This window comes from Hemitrygon akajei, chromosome 15, assembly GCF_048418815.1.
Source record: "Hemitrygon akajei chromosome 15, sHemAka1.3, whole genome shotgun sequence".
Classification (NCBI taxonomy): Eukaryota; Metazoa; Chordata; class Chondrichthyes; order Myliobatiformes; family Dasyatidae; genus Hemitrygon; species Hemitrygon akajei.
Window position 1 is genome coordinate 62,275,882 of NC_133138.1, and position 18,080 is coordinate 62,293,961.

General features: G+C 39.6%; 1 protein-coding gene across 1 annotated transcript; it reads left to right on the top strand.

Annotated features, from left to right (window-relative positions):
• Positions 1 to 12,429: 12,429 nt before the first annotated feature.
• Positions 12,430 to 15,136, top strand: adrb2a (adrenoceptor beta 2, surface a). Its single transcript, XM_073067670.1, has one exon. It carries the CDS (start codon positions 12,590 to 12,592, stop codon positions 13,847 to 13,849), a length of 1,260 nt encoding a protein of 419 aa, XP_072923771.1. The 5' UTR covers positions 12,430 to 12,589; the 3' UTR covers positions 13,850 to 15,136.
• Positions 15,137 to 18,080: the final 2,944 nt, after the last annotated feature.

The following is an 18,080-nucleotide window of genomic DNA, read 5'->3' on the forward strand; positions in this document are numbered from 1 at the left end:
TTGAGTCTTCTCCATAATTTCATCATGGCTAATTTATTATCCCTCTCAACCCCACTCTGCTGCTTTCTTCCGGTACCTTTGATGCCCTTACTAATCAAGAACCTGTCAACCTCCGCTTTAAATATTGGTCTCTATAATTCCACAGATTCACCACCCTCTGGCTAAATTCCTCTTCGACTCTCCCACTATTAGAAACATCCTCTGTAAGTCCACTCTATCTAGGTCTTTCTATTTTTGATAGGTTTCAATGAAATCCTCCCCTCATTCTTCTCAACTCCAGTGAGTACAGGCTCAGAGCTATGAAACATAAACAAGAGAAAATCTGCAGATGCTGGAAATCTGAGCAATGCACACAAAATGCTGGTGGAACACAGCAGGCCAGGCAGCATCTACGTCAAAGAGTACAGGCAATGTTTTGGGCCACTTTTCATTCCCAGGATCATTCTCAGCAATGTCTTCTAGACCCTCTCCAATGTCAGAACATCCTTTCTTAGAAAAGGAGCCCAACACTACTCATGAAACTCCAGGTGCAGTCTGACCAATGCCTTATAAAGCTCAGCATTACATTATGCGTTTATATTCTAGTCCTCTTGAAATGAATGCTAACATTGCATTACAAAGTTCAAATTTAAAGTTCAAAGTATTCTTTTTAATTGAACTACATATATATCACCATATACAACCCCAAGATTCATTTTCTTGTAGGCATACTCAAAAAATCCATAATTGAATAATAAATATAATAGAACCAATGAAAGACCGCACCAACTTTGGCATTCAACTAGTATGCAAAAGGCAACAAAATGCGCAAGTACAAAAAGAAAGAAATAGTAATAATAATAAATAAATATACAATAAATATCAAGAACTTGAGATGAAGAGTCTTTGAAAGTGAGTCAATAGTTTATGGGAATATTTCAATGATGGGGCAAGTAAAGTTGAGTGAAGTTATTCCCTTTGGTTCAAGAGTCTGATGGCTGAGGGGTTATAACTGTTCCTGAACCTGGTGGTGTGAGTCCTGAGCTGCTATACTTTCTTCTTGATGGCAGCAATGAGAAAAGAGCATGTCTTGGACATTGGATGTTATTTTCCTGCGAGAACATTCCATGTAGATGTGCTCAATGGTTGAGAGGGCTTTACCGTTGATGGACTGGGGTGTGTCCATTACTTTATATATGATTCTTCCATTAAAGGGCATTGGTGTTATGATACCAGCATTGTTCCCTCTAAGGTGTGTGCACATGCACACACACACTCATCTTTTGCAACTAGTGGACAAAGGAATTTGCACCAAAGGTTGTCACCATGTACCTTGTTGGCACGTTAAGTATATTTCACAATCGTACATAATCACATTTCCTTTTCCATTTTCTGATGCAGACAATGTTGACAATGTGGAGTTTACAATGAATTGTCTGCAGATTTTAGAACTGACTTATTTATACTGCTTTTATTGAATAAATAATTGATTCACTATGTTGAATTCCAAAGAAGCAAAGGGTGTGAAGCGCAAAAATGCACCTGTTCATTTAAAGTGGAATGGCTGAAAGAAACAGCAGAAAATGTATATGAGAAATAAGACTCATTGATATGTATTATTTTATTTCTTTTAAACAATGAACAGCAAACAGGATGCGGTAGTTTATTATCCTTAGAATAGCTGCAGGTTCACTTCCACTTAAAAATTCCATGCACACAGTCTGGGCAAATAATTGCACAGCACAAGACTTTTGCACACACTGGCCATTACAAATTAGAGGGATCATTTCATACTAGGCTGTCATGCAGCCAGTTAATATACACGCCACTACACATCTGTAGAAGTCTGTCAAAGTTTTAGAAGTCATGCTGAATCTTTGCGAACTCCTAAGGAAGTAGAGGTGCTGCCATGCTTTCTTCATAATTGCACTTACGAGCTAGGTCTTCCAAAATAATAACACCAAGAAGCTTGAAGTTTCTGACCCTCTCTACCTCTGATCCTCCAATGAGGACAGGCACATTGACTTCTCGTATCCTCCTCCTGAAGTCAATAATTAGTTCCTTGGTCTTGCTGACACTGAGTAAATGGTTGTTGTTATTGTACCACTCAGCCAGATTTTCAGTCTCCTTCTTATGTGCTGATTCATCCTTACTGATGCCATATCATCATTACCACTGACTCAACCCACAAGTTACCCTTCAGGGAATTCTTCACAAGGACCCCCAAGTTCCTTTCCACCTCCAATTTATGAATTCTGTTGCATTCAAATAAAACAAATATCACCTTGATTTATTTTGTGTCTGCCTAACTAAATTTTAAAACCAGATGTGTTTTTCCCTTGTGTATACAATCATTGGGAAACCAAGCCTCCAAAGTCATATCTACAATGGCAGCTCTGGCAGCAGAGCTCTAAGTCTGAATAAGTGACCCACCACGTGGCATCAGACCCTCCAGCGGGTAGAAATAACACAGTGCCATTGGAAATCGCAACTGGAGAAGGGAAATAAAGATAGAGTCAGCTAAAAGGGAAGTTGATTGAGCGACTGCTAAGAAAAGGATTTGAGTTTCTTTCCTTGGCAAGGAAGTATTTAAAGTGTGAGGAATATTTTCAAGTTATAAAAAGTAGACACGAATTACATGAACTAGCTCAGCTCTGAATCGATTCCACAACTCACTTTCAAAGACGCTACAACTCATGTTCTCTGTATTGTTTATTTATTTATTTATTTACTTGCTTAGTTGCACAGTTTGTCTTCTCATTGATTCTATTGTATTACTCTATTCCACTACAAACGCCTGGAACAAAATAAATCTCAAGGTATTATATGGTAACATATATGTACTTTGATAATGAATTTACCTGGGACTTCTGAAATTTGAGCATCAAGGTTTTTTCCACAGATGCTGTTTGACCTGCTGAGTTCCTCCAGCTTGTTGTACGTGTTGATTTGACCACAGCATCTGCAGTGTACTTGGTGTTTAAGGTTTTTTTAAGGCTTGCTTCTATTCGCAATATTTTAATTTAGTATGCCTAGTTCTCTTTTTAAGATTATTTTTGCTCACAAATAATTTTAAATAATTCTGTGTGGTTTCATCTATTTTTTCCCCTATCTGTTAGTTCTTTAGTCAGTCAAAGAATGAGCCAGTGTTTAGTCAAATGTGCTTATAGTGGTTAGGATAATATCTAGATACAGTTGTAGCTCTGCTTTGGGTGATGTGGACCAATTTTGCTGAAGATACTAATGTCTATTGGATGATGGTTGGTGGTCTTCCAACTGCATAGTCAAAATCCAAATGTTATATATAGAAAATGATATTCTGTGTTAGATGATACCTAATTAGTGCTGCTCCTAATTAGTACCAAAAGTACAGCAAGATGACTGGGTGGGTAGAATCATTTGCAGCAGATGGTATGCATAAGTGAGCTGTCAGAGTTGGCAGTTCAGCAGCATCAATGATATACATTACAGCCAGAAGCTGAGTAATTAACTAACAGAAAGGTGAATTTTAAAGTTGGATTTCCAGCATCTGCAGATTTTCTCTTGTTTGTGATTTTAAAGTTGGTGTCCTATTAAAGGGAGAACATTCTGTTACCTATTTAAATTGCACAGTGGAAGACTAGAAGGTCCAACACAGAAGCCCCCATGTTGCATTAAGACAGTGAAGATGAAAGACAAGAAGAAGATTGTAAAGATAAAACCAATAAACAAAGCCAGGAATAAAAGAGCACAGGAAAAAGGGATTGATATCTGAAATCACTGACTTGATGAGAAGAAAAAATAATTGGGCAAAAAATATGTCTCAAAGAATTTTTGAGAATTTAGGTCATAGGCAGTCAACAGCCATTTGCAGTGTAACTTTACATAAGTGGTTTCTATTAAAACTCTGAACATAAAAATTGAGAAGCCAGCTGCAAAAGTGAGAACAGTGGAAAAGCAAAAAAAAATGCATGCTGATGTAAGATTTCAAATGCTTCTTGTATTTTTAAAATATGGTTAAAATACAGAAGAAGGCCTTTGGGCATTTTCTATCCTATTTTACTTCACAAAGAATGTAGCTCTGCAGATTACAGCTTTTCAAATAGAAATCCAAAGTGTGTTCCAGTGTTTATATCCTTTTTGATAGTAAGTTCCAGACCCTTTCCACTCTTTGGGTGAAATTGCTTCTCCACATTTTCTCTTTAATCCTTCTACCAATTACTTGAAATCCACGGCTCTTGATAGGTTTTTAACTATTTACTGTAGGTAGGTCCCTTATAATTTTATACATCAGTCGCTCTCCCTTCTTCCCAAAGGGTATTCAAATGAGTTGATACATGGCAAGGGCGAGACAATCTGTTCCAAAATATCCCAGGTTTGTGTTTTGCATAGGATGAAAGCAGTACACATGCAAAAACTATGATGCTTGTTCATAAAATCAGATACAAAGTAATTTTATAGGAGTATTTCCTTGTATGATTAAAATAGATATTTAAATGATATTTAAATGAAAATGAGTAAGTAACTGTGAAAATTCATTGTAGCATCATAGCACTGCAAAGTAAAGGCTAGGTCATTTTAAAGAGCTCTATTTGGAAACTAATACCATTTCTTTGCCTGTCAATGAATACATAACTAGGAAACACACTTCTTGAATAGATGCAGGAGGAAGTCTCTTGAACTAAAAATCTAAAACTAAGGGTTAAATTCTCAGAATAATGGGACAAAAATAAGAATTTTCTTCTGCAATGAGTGGTGATTCTTTGAGATCTACCTGGGTAGTCATAGAGGCTCAGTCATAGAGTTCACTCAAAAAGGATCCAGGTATTTCTTGTTGTTAAAGCAATCAGGGATTATGGGCATGAGACAGGAAAGTGTGTTTGATGTAGATGAGCCATGGGTTTGATGAACTGATGAGCAAGCTTTTTCCTTATGTTCATTATAAGAGGGAAAACCCTAAAAGGCATGAAATTGTTCAACTGGTCTAAGCATTAACTAGGCACCAGACATCCAATGATTCAGCAGCAGATTTTTTGTACTTGCCTCTGTGATGTGGATTTCTGCTTTTGCATTATTAGAGATGTTATTCCAAGAGAACAGACAAGGCCAGATTTATATGCTATTGATCGCCTTTCACGTGCAATGATTTCTACTCCCAGAAAACAGAGAATATCAGAAAATTTTGGGTTCAGATATAACTCATTCATGCTAAATTAGTTGTGTGCAACCTATATATTTGTGTAAGGTTACTGACTTAACACGTTCATTTCCAGTTGAAAAGAATGATGGTGCTATTCATGAAATATTGCAGTAGTCACCCAAGCTAATTTTCATTTCACCTGAAAATCTAAGATAGATCACATCCATCAGGTTTTCATGTACATCTCTGGATAAAGGGGGAAGAAATATACCTTATGTATTTCTCATTGCATCAAGCAGTACATAGAGCTGAGTATGCAAACTCCATGTGTTGCGTTTATACCTGTCCTTAGTGTTGAGAAGACTGGTGTTGGCCTTGTTGCTGTTTAATGTTCCACTCACTAGGATCATATGGGATGTCTTTAAAGGCATCAAGCTTTTGGTGGGTAAAGTATGTTCCAGTGCACTGGCAAAGGAAGTTGGTAAATTGATTTATTATTATCACATGTACTGAGGTACAGTTTAAAATAAACACCTTTTGCATGCTACCCATACAAGTCATTTCATGTCATAGAGGTAGTATAAGAGAAAACAATAATGATGCAGAATAATGTGTTACAGTTGCAGCAAAAATGCAGTGCAGGTAGACAATAAGGTGCTAGACCAAAATGCAAAAGATTTTAAAGTCAAGAGCCCATCTTATTGTACAAGGGTACAATTAATGCAGTGTCTACTAAGTGTGTTTACTTAGTAAACACACTTAGGAAAAATGATTGAAAATCAAGGCCTACTATGCAGCACAAAGCCTAGGATCTATTGAGCAGCTAACATCCCCTTTGAATTATTTACAGTGGGTTCCTCCAAGTGCTGGGGAGCCATGGCAAGTCAAGTCTCTGCAGCATCCATCAACTACACTGATCATCGTGTAAACCAAATGTCAGCACCCACTACAAGGCCAACATCTTCCACAACGTGGTCCTATTTATAGTCAGTCAGCATAGGCCAAGTTGTTTGTTGTGCTATGTTCCCACAGCAGATGCTCTGTTCCAAGTATTGAAATGGCAAGAGATTACTGAGATAATTACTGAGTGCAGAGGTAAAACGTCAAATGTGCCCTCCAAACCACCTTGAAAAGGCTGTAATATTCTCCATTCATCCTGGGAATCAATAGGCCATGATCACTCAAAGTGAAGAAGTAACATTTAACATGGCACAAGGAAGTTCATGTCCATGTGTTGGGAACAGTATTGACAGCTAGAGAGCACACCATTTTGTAAAATACCCAACTATTTGCTCACACAATGCAAAGTACACTGCAGATGCTGTGGTCAAGTCCTGACGAAGGGTCTCGACCCAAAATGTTGATTGCTCATTTCAACAGATGCTGCCTGACCTGCTGAGTTCATCCAGCTTTTGTACATATTTGCTTACCCAATTGTGACAGTGTCTGCAGGTCCCTTACTAGTTATCTCAAAACACAAAGAAATGGATGGGATGTAGGAAATCCACATTGAGAAATGGTATACATTGGGATATTGTGTTCCTTACTCAAAGTATGTTATATGTTATAGTCAATCCACAAATATATGGTGCAATGAACAAGTTCAAAATAATGTTGCAGAAGTTACAGCTAAACAACAGTTCCAAGGTAACCAAACAGATCACTGGTGAATTGGCATATAAGAGGAGCCTGCAAGTTTAGCAAATAGATTACTTATTAATTTTAAAACATTTTCCTGGAGTTTTGATTCATACACTTAAGTGACTCCAAAATTAACTGCACTTTTTTTCAAATTTGATAAACACAATTCATTATGAAATTGAGCTCACATTTAAGGGAGGTTTCATGCAGCTACAAAGCACCTGTTTGTTGAATTTGGTTTGAAGTGTCACTTTAAGGATTAGCCTGATGTCAGTTTCATCTTACCTCTAAGTGAAAGTTCAATATTTGAAAAGCCATGAGCTTGAGCAATGAAGACGCTGCCATCGATGTAAACAAGGCCATTCATACACAAGGTTTAAAGATAGGCACCAGTATTGAATTTGAACTTGAGGAAAACTTCTGTTTGATATCTCCACAAAAATTGAGTTGAATGAATTCTGAACTACGAGAAGTTCAAAGAGATTTATGATTTTGGAAGAATTGCAGAAATGTATGATTATGGAAGAATTGCAGATATTCTCACCAGAAAATCAGCACTGTCACATACTGCTAACAAATCAAAGATGACAACATCAGTTTGTTTTTCCGCAACCCACTTTTATTGAAAGTAGCTATGGCTGTAACTCGATCAGAGTCTTTTCAACCATTGGAGTTCATCTTGCATAGTGTGGAATCAATTACTAAAGAAATATGTTAAGTGACTTGTAGCAGACACTGAGAGTGATAACCTTCCCTGTGCTTTCAGATTGAATCTCCTTAACATCTGCAGAAAGAAATTCTCCATCAACCTGCCCTGACAGACCTCTGAAAATAATGATCCCTGATGGGATTCTGGAACATATTTCCCATTTATCATGAACCATCCACAATGAAAGCATACGCTGATCATGAGTTAACCATCAAAGTCTTTGACAGTCCGGGGAAAAGTGCTTGAAGGTTAAGAGCAGTACCTCAGCACAATGTTCACTGTCTATTAAGCAGCAATGATTCTGATTCTTCTTTGTGCTTGGAATACTTGGATTTCTTATAGTGGGTACCTTAAAGTACTGGAGACAAGAGGCAAATCAAGACTCCACACCATCCTCCAGCTCCACTAATAAGAGTGTTAAATCAATGTTAGCATCCTCTTCGAGACAAACGTCCTCTACAATGTGGCCCTAATTATACTCAATCAGAACAAGCCAAGTTGCTTGCATGCCCAGTGCTATATTCCCACAATAAATGCTCTGTTCCAAGCATTGAAATGGCAAGAGGCACCATAAAGAGGTGGAAAGAGGAAAAACTTCAAACGTGCCCTGCAAACCACCTTGAAAACTGCAAACTTCAAACTGCAAACCACCTTGAAAAGGCTGTAGCATCCTCATTTAATCCGGGGATTAATGAGCCTTGATCATTAGAAGAAGAAGCATTTAACAGGACACTGAGAAGCTTGAGTTCATGTGTTTAGAGCTGCATTAATGCCCGAGGGGGCACACCAACTTCCAAACTATCCAGCTGCTTGCTTCCACATTCAGAGCAGAATCTACAAGTCCCTTACTAGTTTCCCTAAAACACACAAAATTGGAGTAGAAGCAAATCATCCTTAATCCTCAGAGGTTTCTTTGGAAGAAATTCCTTCGGAAATTATTTTAGAATTGCTATCTTTGACTGCTGGCCTACACAAATGAAAATATGTTTTTAATCAAAATGCCTTATATTTTGATTATATAAGAACATAAGAAATAGGAGCAGAAATATGCCATCTGGCCTGTTGAACCTTCTCTGAAATTCAATAAGATCGTGGTTGATCTGGCCATGGACTCATCTCCACCTACCTGCCTTTTCCCCATAACCCTTAATTCCCCCACTATGCAAAAATCTATCCAACCTTGTCTTAAATATATTTACTGAGGTAGTCTCCACTACTTCATTGCGCAGAGAATTCCATAGATTCATCACTTTTTGAGAAAAGCAGTTCCTCCTCATCTCAGTCCTATTAATTCTCTCTTTAGCCATTTCTGGTTAACTGAGGACAATCACTACACAAAACTCATGTTTGGCATAATTCTGGATTAGCTTTCTCTGGAACCTTTCAAATTCTCTCTGGTAACCAAAACTGTATTCAGAAATCTAGCTGTGACCTAATCTGAATTTGGCCTAAGTTAAAATGGTTCTGTTGATTTCCTTATAGTTTTGTTCTCAATATCCTCATGTACAGGCAACATGAGCCAAGAACCTTTTAGTCAACCTATTAATTTGCCTACCACCATGAGATATGCTGACTTCACCAAAGACAGTAAGATTGTTTTGTGTCTGTCTCTTTTTTTGGTAAATAAGATTAGTCTGCATGCAAATGGGGATGCAAAACCATAAACGGCATTTTTTTTCTAAACTAACTTTTCAAATGTGTCATCTGTTACTTCGTGGATTTCAGTCAGCTATGCTTAGCCTGGTCTATAAATGACCACTAATTGATCTATAAATATCTCAGAACATTTCTGCCCCTTCTGCAAATCAGCTCGAGGAAAGTACAGAAAATCATTTTTGAGAATCCGTGGAAAGGCTTCACATCCTTTATTAACTGTAGGATTCACTAGTAATGAAGGAGATAACTATACGAAGGAGTTTTACCATATCTGCTACGAGCAGTAGAAATGTTCTACATATAAATATGCATTCCTTAAACACGATATGCGTGGGGACTTAAAACAACATATTTTGATTTATTTTTGTCAGAATTTCATCGTTCCTAATTACATGGGCTTGATGCTTTACGAACTGAAGGCCTGTTGAATTCTTAGTTTTCCAGATGGTTAGATGTCGACGTCTACAATGAAACAGGTATACATGGCGTAAGATAATCATCCAAATGTCCTACTCACAAACTTCTGCTTACGGTAAACTGGCATAAGTACAAAAACAAACTACTGTAAGAGCTCAACCCCCTAAGGAACATATGTGGAGTCAAAGGGATGGTGGACAGTTCCGGTGTCGATCCAGTATACAGTTCTATTCAGGATCTCGGCCCGAAACATTGACCATCCAATAACCTCCAGATGCTGTCTGACCCGCGACGTCCTTCCACTAGTTTATTTCTGTGCTCCAGATTCCAGAATCTGCAGTCTTTTGTGCCTGTGGAATAAGTACTGTACAGCCAGATGTTCATGCTGTCAATAAAAATACAAACTTTGTGGCAATGATTAACATAGCGTGTTCAAACAGTCGGATTACATAATTTTAATGCAGTGGGACTGGACTATATAAATGCAATATGAGACTGGGCCATTTTATAATTTAATTATTTATGTAAAGACCAGTTAATTCTGAAACGCACTTTGGTTCTTCCCTTCACAAATTACTCAGAAGATATGGACACATACCTCTCTATATAAAACCTGTAATATTCTAGCGTTTTAATTTTACAGGGAACGCCCATTTTAAGGATTAAAGTAGGATTTTCACAGGAATGGTGGTGACTGGGGAAAGGAGGTGTTAAAATACCAACTAGCAACGCTATGGATGCGATCTGTTTTGTTTTACTGGGCTTACGGGCTTGTTCGGATGTGACATCACTTGAATTCTTGGGTTGATCCCTTGGACTCTTGTTGGTTAAGGATTTTCCCTCTCTCTCTCTCTCTCTCTCTCTCTTTCTCTGTGGCGACACATCAGATATTGATCCCACTGTCAGTCGAAAAAGAAAGCATTTGCACGCCCTAAAACCCGCTGAGTGTAATGACACTCAACACTCCAGAGGAAATTGTCTGTTACAGTAAATTTAAATAATAAATAAAGCGATTGTTGCAAACTTCGTAGTCCAACTGTTATCTAGCCCCTACCTAAATTATTCCTATATTATGATTTTTTAAAGAAGGCGATTATATTTGGAATCGTCCAACTAAACGTAGACGTGTCTGATTTCCTCTGCTATTAAAGTGATTAGTTATTTGTATGATTCTGACATTTATTTTTTAATGAGATGCTTGGAATAAGGTGGAAATGCAGAACCGTAAATTCTATGGACAGAGTAATTTCTGAATATTAGATTGCCAATAATGCACAATGATATAGGTTAAAACTAATTTTAAAAGTTGTAATGGACTAACAACGTGAAGCTTCTTTTCACCCAATCGACGCCATAAGGAAGGAATAATATCTGTTATCTCACAGGAATAGAACAAGTTGAATGCGACAAAGGGAGATTTGTGTGGATAAACATCGAAAGACCATAGAAAAAATATTGTAATCAGTTTATTCAACAGAGTTCAGGCTCGTGTTTCAATTAGGATGAATTAATTTACCGAGCCAACATTAGTGTTAACTAAGCAGTGAGATGACTGGTTAATCTGTTGATTCCGGCTCTTAAGTACTGGACCGATTCACGTTCTTGCAGATTAAAACATAGATCAGATCAGCGCTTACATGTGGTGTATTAACTGAACGGCATCAATGTCAGAAACTTCCTGAACTAACATAATTTTTCTTCTAACAACAAATAGCAACGACATTTCTATAACCTAGTAAAGGGCCCTAAGGCACTTCTCACAACGGAGACAAAATGCTAAGTGGGCAAGAACGCTTTGCATCAGCAACCTCCAAGAGTAGAAATCTGAAGAGCTTTGGGTTTATTCTGGGGAGGACATTCCCCTTTGCAGCGATTTTAAATCGTAGTTTCAAAGTTCAAAGTAAATTTATTATCAAAGTACGTAATGTCACTATATACTATCCTGAGATTCATTTCCTTGGAGGCATTCATAGAAGAACAACGATATAAACATAATCAATTAAAAACTACACACACGGACTGACAATCAATATGCAAAAGACAAACTGTGACGGCACAAAATTATATATATATATATATATATAATACTGAGAATATGATTTCAGAGTCCATGAAAATGCCTCATTTGTAAGTTTGGCGAAGATGGCCTATAACTTTAGATGATTGATTGGAGCCCGATACGTCGACACAGACCGGATTCCAGCTCTTTGTTTGCGTCGCTTGTTTGACTTGAGCAATGCGGTGTTAATGCAATGTGACCTTCCAATGGCAAATAGCACCGCACAAAGTGCGCGTGCGACTCTCCAGACAGTGAGGTCAGCCACCCAGTGCTCGTCCTGTCTCCCTCTTATCACTAAGCCAAACAGGCACTCGGCGGTCCGGCACTGGAACTTGGGCAGGAATCAACACGCACCCGCGGGAAGCAAGAGCAGTGACCGAAATGAAAATCAGTCACCCTTACACACCACCGACCCGACTAACCTAATACCGAAACACGTTAACAGAGAGCTCCCCAAATACCCCATTTCGCCGCCCTTGGGTATAACTGAAATAAATGACAGTGCCCCCTTCCAGTCGCTGCTTAAACTTGATGGAAGTTATACATTAATATTCCGAGACCGCTTTCTGAAGGGAATGCTTAGAGGAAAGCGGATGTCATTTATGAAATGAGAAAATCCAAATGACGAGTGTAGCAGAACAGTTTGCAAGCGTTTTACTTTTCCAACTTTTCAATCTAGACTTCGCGAATGCACAGAGCCGGCGGCTGAATTGACTAACCCCTCTAACACTTACTAGTAAATAGTTTCCCGACATAGAATATCTGCGAAGACTTCGGCGTTTGAAGCTACACGCACATTGTGATTGGTTATAAAGGAGCATGACGTCCCCCGTGTGGCTATAAGTGCAGAAACCAGAGCTTTCAATCCGATTTCGTTACCACATCTCCAGATATGCACCAGAGGGAGAAAGACCGGTCCGCGTGGCAGACGATAGCAATCGTGAACGAGCGCTGACAGGAGACAGAAGAGCCTCTGCCTGTTTCTATCTCGTTCTGGCCCGCCATTAACATGGGATCACAGGTCACTCGCACTGAAGCAAGTAAATGTTGCCAACTGGCCACCGAAATTTTCAACAGCACCGCAACGCCGGGAACCGAGTGCGCTTCAGCGAGGAAGGAACTGAGTCCCGGCCTGAAGATTATAGTAAGCATTGTTATGTCAGTGATGGTGGTTGCAATAGTCTTTGGAAACGTATTGGTGATAACTGCCATCGCCAGGTTCCAGAGGCTACAGACTGTCACCAATTACTTTATCACCTCTCTGGCCTGCGCAGACCTGGTGATGGGACTGGTGGTTGTTCCCTTCGGGGGGGTTCGCAACATTACAGGGGTGTGGTACTTCGAAAACTTCTGGTGTGACTTTTGGACTTCTTTGGATGTGCTCTGCGTGACGGCGAGCATAGGCACACTGTGCGTGATCGCCTTGGATCGCTACCTTGCCATAACGTCGCCTTTCCGTTACCAAGTACTGTTGACCAAATGCAAAGCGCGGCTGGCGGTGCTGGTGGTGTGGCTGGTGGCGGCCCTCACCTCCTTCCTGCCCATCTACATGGGCTGGTGGCGGCTGGACGACGAGCAGTCACTGGAATGCTACAGCGATCCCTGTTGCTGCGAGTTCTTCACCAACAAAGAATTTGCCATCACCTCATCCATCGTCTCTTTTTATCTACCCCTGCTAGTCATGATCTTTCTGTACGCCAGGGTCTTTCAGGAAGCAAGGCAGCAACTGAAGAAGATCAACAAATGTCAGGGACGATTTTACTATCACAACAACAACGTGAATCTCGCCCCGGCTCCGAATGGGAAGGTTGCTAAACAGGGGCATAAAAGGACGTCTCGATTCCTAAATCTGAAAGAGCACAAAGCTCTGAAAACCCTGGGGATTATAATGGGCATTTTCACCCTCTGCTGGCTGCCCTTCTTCGTTGTAAATATCGTCAACGTTATCTTCAAGGACAGCATTTCCACAACGGTCTTTACTTTCCTGAACTGGGTTGGCTACTCCAACTCTGCCTTCAACCCCGTGATTTATTGCCGCAGCTCGGACTTCAGGTACGCCTTCAGGACGGTGCTGTGGGGGTGCCGGGACAATGTGCCCCTCACACAGCCCGGCGGCGGTACCCTGGCGCTGCAAGGCGACGAGCGGGCAGAGAACGGCTGCCCGCTGCACTGCAGCTTCGATGGCACCGCGTCCGGAGTGGGCGCCTCGCCGAACTGCAGCCCCGACACTAACGGGAACGAACGAAAGTTGCTGGATTCTGCCATATAGAGCCGAGTGCTTCTGGAAGACAGTGGGACAAAGTAACTTTGTAAGATTAAGAGTTTAGCAAACACGTGTGTCCCGATCATATTCCGCTGTACTTTTTCATGCGTTCACCTACCTCATTATTGTTCTGTGAAGACAATGCAATGCACTGGGGTGATAATTTAGGAGATGTAGCTGGAATCTGGGGACAGTTAGATGGTCGTTGAACGTGAGCATTAACAGTGAATATCTAAGCGTTTATAACTAGCATCATGACCACCGCTAGAGGGTTATTGTTTGCGCTCCCCGCTGTTGAATGTAATCAGGTGCATTGTTTATTTAGATTGTGAGCAACCAGGCAAAAGAGAATTAAGTGCAATACTGTACATGGTGCGGCGCGCCATTCAACTCAAAGTGTCACAACAAGTAGCTGTGATCCGCACCAGGGAAGGAGCCCCAGCGTGGGCGATTACGCTCACCGATCGGATCCGCGAGTTTCCCGGGAAAGAGGCGTGCGCTCGCGAGATGAACTGAAATCAGTGTTTTATTCACTTAAGATATGCCCCGGTTTTATGAACCTCGTACACAGTTATTTACAAAGTAGGGAATCCTTCATTTCTACACAAATTTTCGTAAAGTGCAAATAGTTGCCCGCGTTGGTGACTCGGCGTGTCCATACGTTTGTACATCCGCGCCTCAGTATTCGTTATCCGTCAGCACTGTGCTAATATTTACCTGTATGTTGTAACGTTGCACAATCAGGTCAACGCAAAGCTCCTTTCGTTTTCGCGTTAAATGGAGATAGGTTTGCATTGCCTTGCAGTTTGCAGCTTTATTTCTGAATACCTTTTGCATGTCACGAGACTCTTGGTTGTGGTCTTACTGGACCCGGCATCGGCTGCACGCCGTCACCAGAACTGACCCGAAAGCTTTGGGGCTTTCATGATGAATGTTAACTTTCCGCTGGTGTTAGTTGAAAAGCAATTCTACTCAGTCCTGTTTTCCTGTGGCATTGTTTCGTTCCTATGTCAAGGTATTGGGATATTCGTTTTCGTCACCGCGTGGAGCGGTTCTTTGTGGGTACATGTGCAATATAGCTCGTTTTTTCAGCGCTGAATAGGCATGGGCCAGTTCAATGTTTACTTGATGTTCTGGTTGATATATTTTCGCACAACTTGAAGGCAAAATCGTAAAGCTACTCTGGTCTTTCATATGAATCCTAATAAGTGAGAAATGAAACCCTTTTGGATATTTATTATTTGGATAAGTGTTGGTTGTTCCTTGTGTATAAATAAATGCATATTTAAATCATTTAACTTTGAGCAGTTTATTTCCTGCAGAGCAGACCCCGACTGCATATCCTTTCTGTTAGTAACCAATCATTTAAAAATCATCTCAGGTATAGTAAAATATAACAATTAGATGTAGATATAAGTTTTAAAATCTGTTCATTCAGAATTTCCCCCCAAATTTTAGGCATCTCACTTGATTGAGTTCATTGCATTGAATTACACACCTCATTGATATCTTTGAACAAGTAATTTTATTCAGCTGTGCTTTAACAAAACACTATTTCAATCATTATGCTTAATCTAATGTGGCATTAGAAATATATTCTATAACCATCTCACGTTGATTTCACCACATTATCCATTCAGGCTCAAAGGCATCCAGTATCCAGAATAGCTCAGTGGCAAAGATTCACTCAGAGTACACACAGGGCACAGTTAGTTCAAAAAGTTCATTGAAGTATTTCAACTTTAGAGTATTCATCAAGACAGAATAATTGGTTATGGAGAAGCTTTTTTGACCACATCTGAAAATACAGAAAGACAACAATGGAAAAGTTAAGTAAAACATCGAAGAAAAGGCTCGAGTCAGGCACTTTCAGCTTTCTCCCAATAGAAACATAGAAAACCTACAGCACAATATGGCCCCTCAGCCCACAGAGCTGTGCCGAACATGTCCCTACCCTAGAAATAACTAGGCTTACCCATAGCCCTCTATTTTACTAAGCTCCATGTACCTATCCAAAAGTCTCTTAAAAGACCCTATTGTATCCACCTCCACCACCGTTGCCAGCAACCTATTCCACGCACTCACCACTCTCTGCGTAAAAAACTTAACCCTGACATCTCCTCTGTACCTACTCCCCAGCACCTTAAACCTGTGTCCTCATGTGGCAATTATTTCAGCCCTGGGAAAAAGCCTCTGACTATCCACATGATCAATGTCTCTCATCATCTTGTACACCTCTATCAGGTCACCTCTCAATTAGCTGGGAACTCTTTGCCTTATATTAAATCTAAAAGTTCAAACTAAAACTTGTTATCAGAGTACATACATGTCACCATATACACCCCGAGATTCTTTTTCTTGTGGGTATGCTCAACAAATCTAAAGAACAGTCACTGAAAACAGGATCAATGAGCAGCAAACTGTGCAAATGCAAATATAAAGAAATAGCAATAAATAATGAGGGCATGAAATAACAAGATAATGTGTCCGTAAAGTGTGATAATCAGTTATGGGAACATCAGAAATAGATTAAGTGTAACTATCCTCTTTTGTTCACGAGCCTGTTGTTTGAGGGGTAGTAACTGTTCTTGAACCTGATGATGCCAGTCCTGTAGGTCTATGTACCTTCTACCAGATGGCAGCAGTGAGAAAAGAGCATTGTCTGGGTGGTGAGGATCTTTGATGATGGATATTGCTTTTCTACATCAATAGATGTGTAGATGTGTTCAATAGTTGGGAGGGCTTTACCCATGATGTACTAGACTGAATCCACTACCTTTTGTAGGATTTTCTGCTCCAAGACATCGGTGCTCCATACCAGGCCGTAATGCAGCCAGTCAATACACTTAATTCAGTCAATACACTTAAATCTTATTATTATACTAGATTTGTTAAAATTCTACCTAGCAATTTCTGCCATCTATATGTTGTTTTCATTTCTAATGTGAATGGATTGATCAACTTAACCAATATATACAGCATAACTCTTCTTTAATACTGCAAATGTAATAGTGAATTGAATTTTGCAACCAAAGTCTATTGATTCAAAGGTGACACCTACAGGAAAGAGGATGTCATAGGCAGGGGCTAATGCAAGCCATACTGCTTACAAAGCAATCAGTAGACAATCATACTGGATGATTTTGATACAGGTCAAATATACACATTGAATTAGATGTAAATCAAAAATTTTACCAATTAAACATACCAGCTTTCTTCTTGTTTAGTCAAATAACATCAATTTGACGTCTAAATAAAATGCATCTACAATAAAATGACATTCAAAGTGGGAGTTGTCCTGCTTATGTGAAGTTACTGAGGAACATAGATTGTGTGAATGCTGAACAGAGACGTAAATGCTCTAGTGTCGGAGCTGCCATTTGAACTATAATTGTAGCACCTGCAAATTGAAGATGACAATGCACGATCACTGTACCTCACAATCTAAACACTGCTGTTACCTGCAATCAGAGTCTCAGCATGAAATGCAGCAGGCTTCCCTGTGAATGCAAACCCCAATCGGTTACACGTCAAAGTCACTTTTAATACCAGACACTGTTGTTGAGAAGCTACAATCATTTTGCAACATTGGTTAATTTGTAAATTATCTTTCAAATTAATATACAGGAAATGGAAACTGAGTAGATGAAGATAATGCATTAAACTGTCACGATATAGTGCTGCCTAATGTAAAACTGGCAAGCCTAATAAAAAGCCAATGCAAGCACAAGTGTGGGAAATCTGAAAAAAAACTGAGAATGCTGAAACCACGCCAATCAGTCAACTTTTGTAGAAAAGAGTACAAAGTTAACATTTCAGTTTGATAATCATTTATCATGATTTTATCACGAAAAAGAGATAAGTCATTTAAAATGACAAACACTCTTCTGAGTCCATCTTTCATCTGACATAATCCCTCTTTACCTGTTATTTAACCTTTATTGCTTTCCAAATGATCAGGTTTTCTCTTTTCTTCTCTTTCCCCATCCCTGATTCTGTACTTGCATGAAACTCATGCCTCTCAACCTGTTTCGAGTTCCAACAAAGTCATAGATGTTAGATTAACTCCGCTGCTGTCTACATTGATGATGCATATATTTCCAGACATTTTCTTCATTTTAGATTATAATTTAATTAAATAAACAATGCTGAGGGTCACGTGGAAGAGCAGGATATAACTCAGGTGCCTGGGCAGACATCCATTCTTGAAGCTTCCAAAACATTTGAAAAGTCTGCT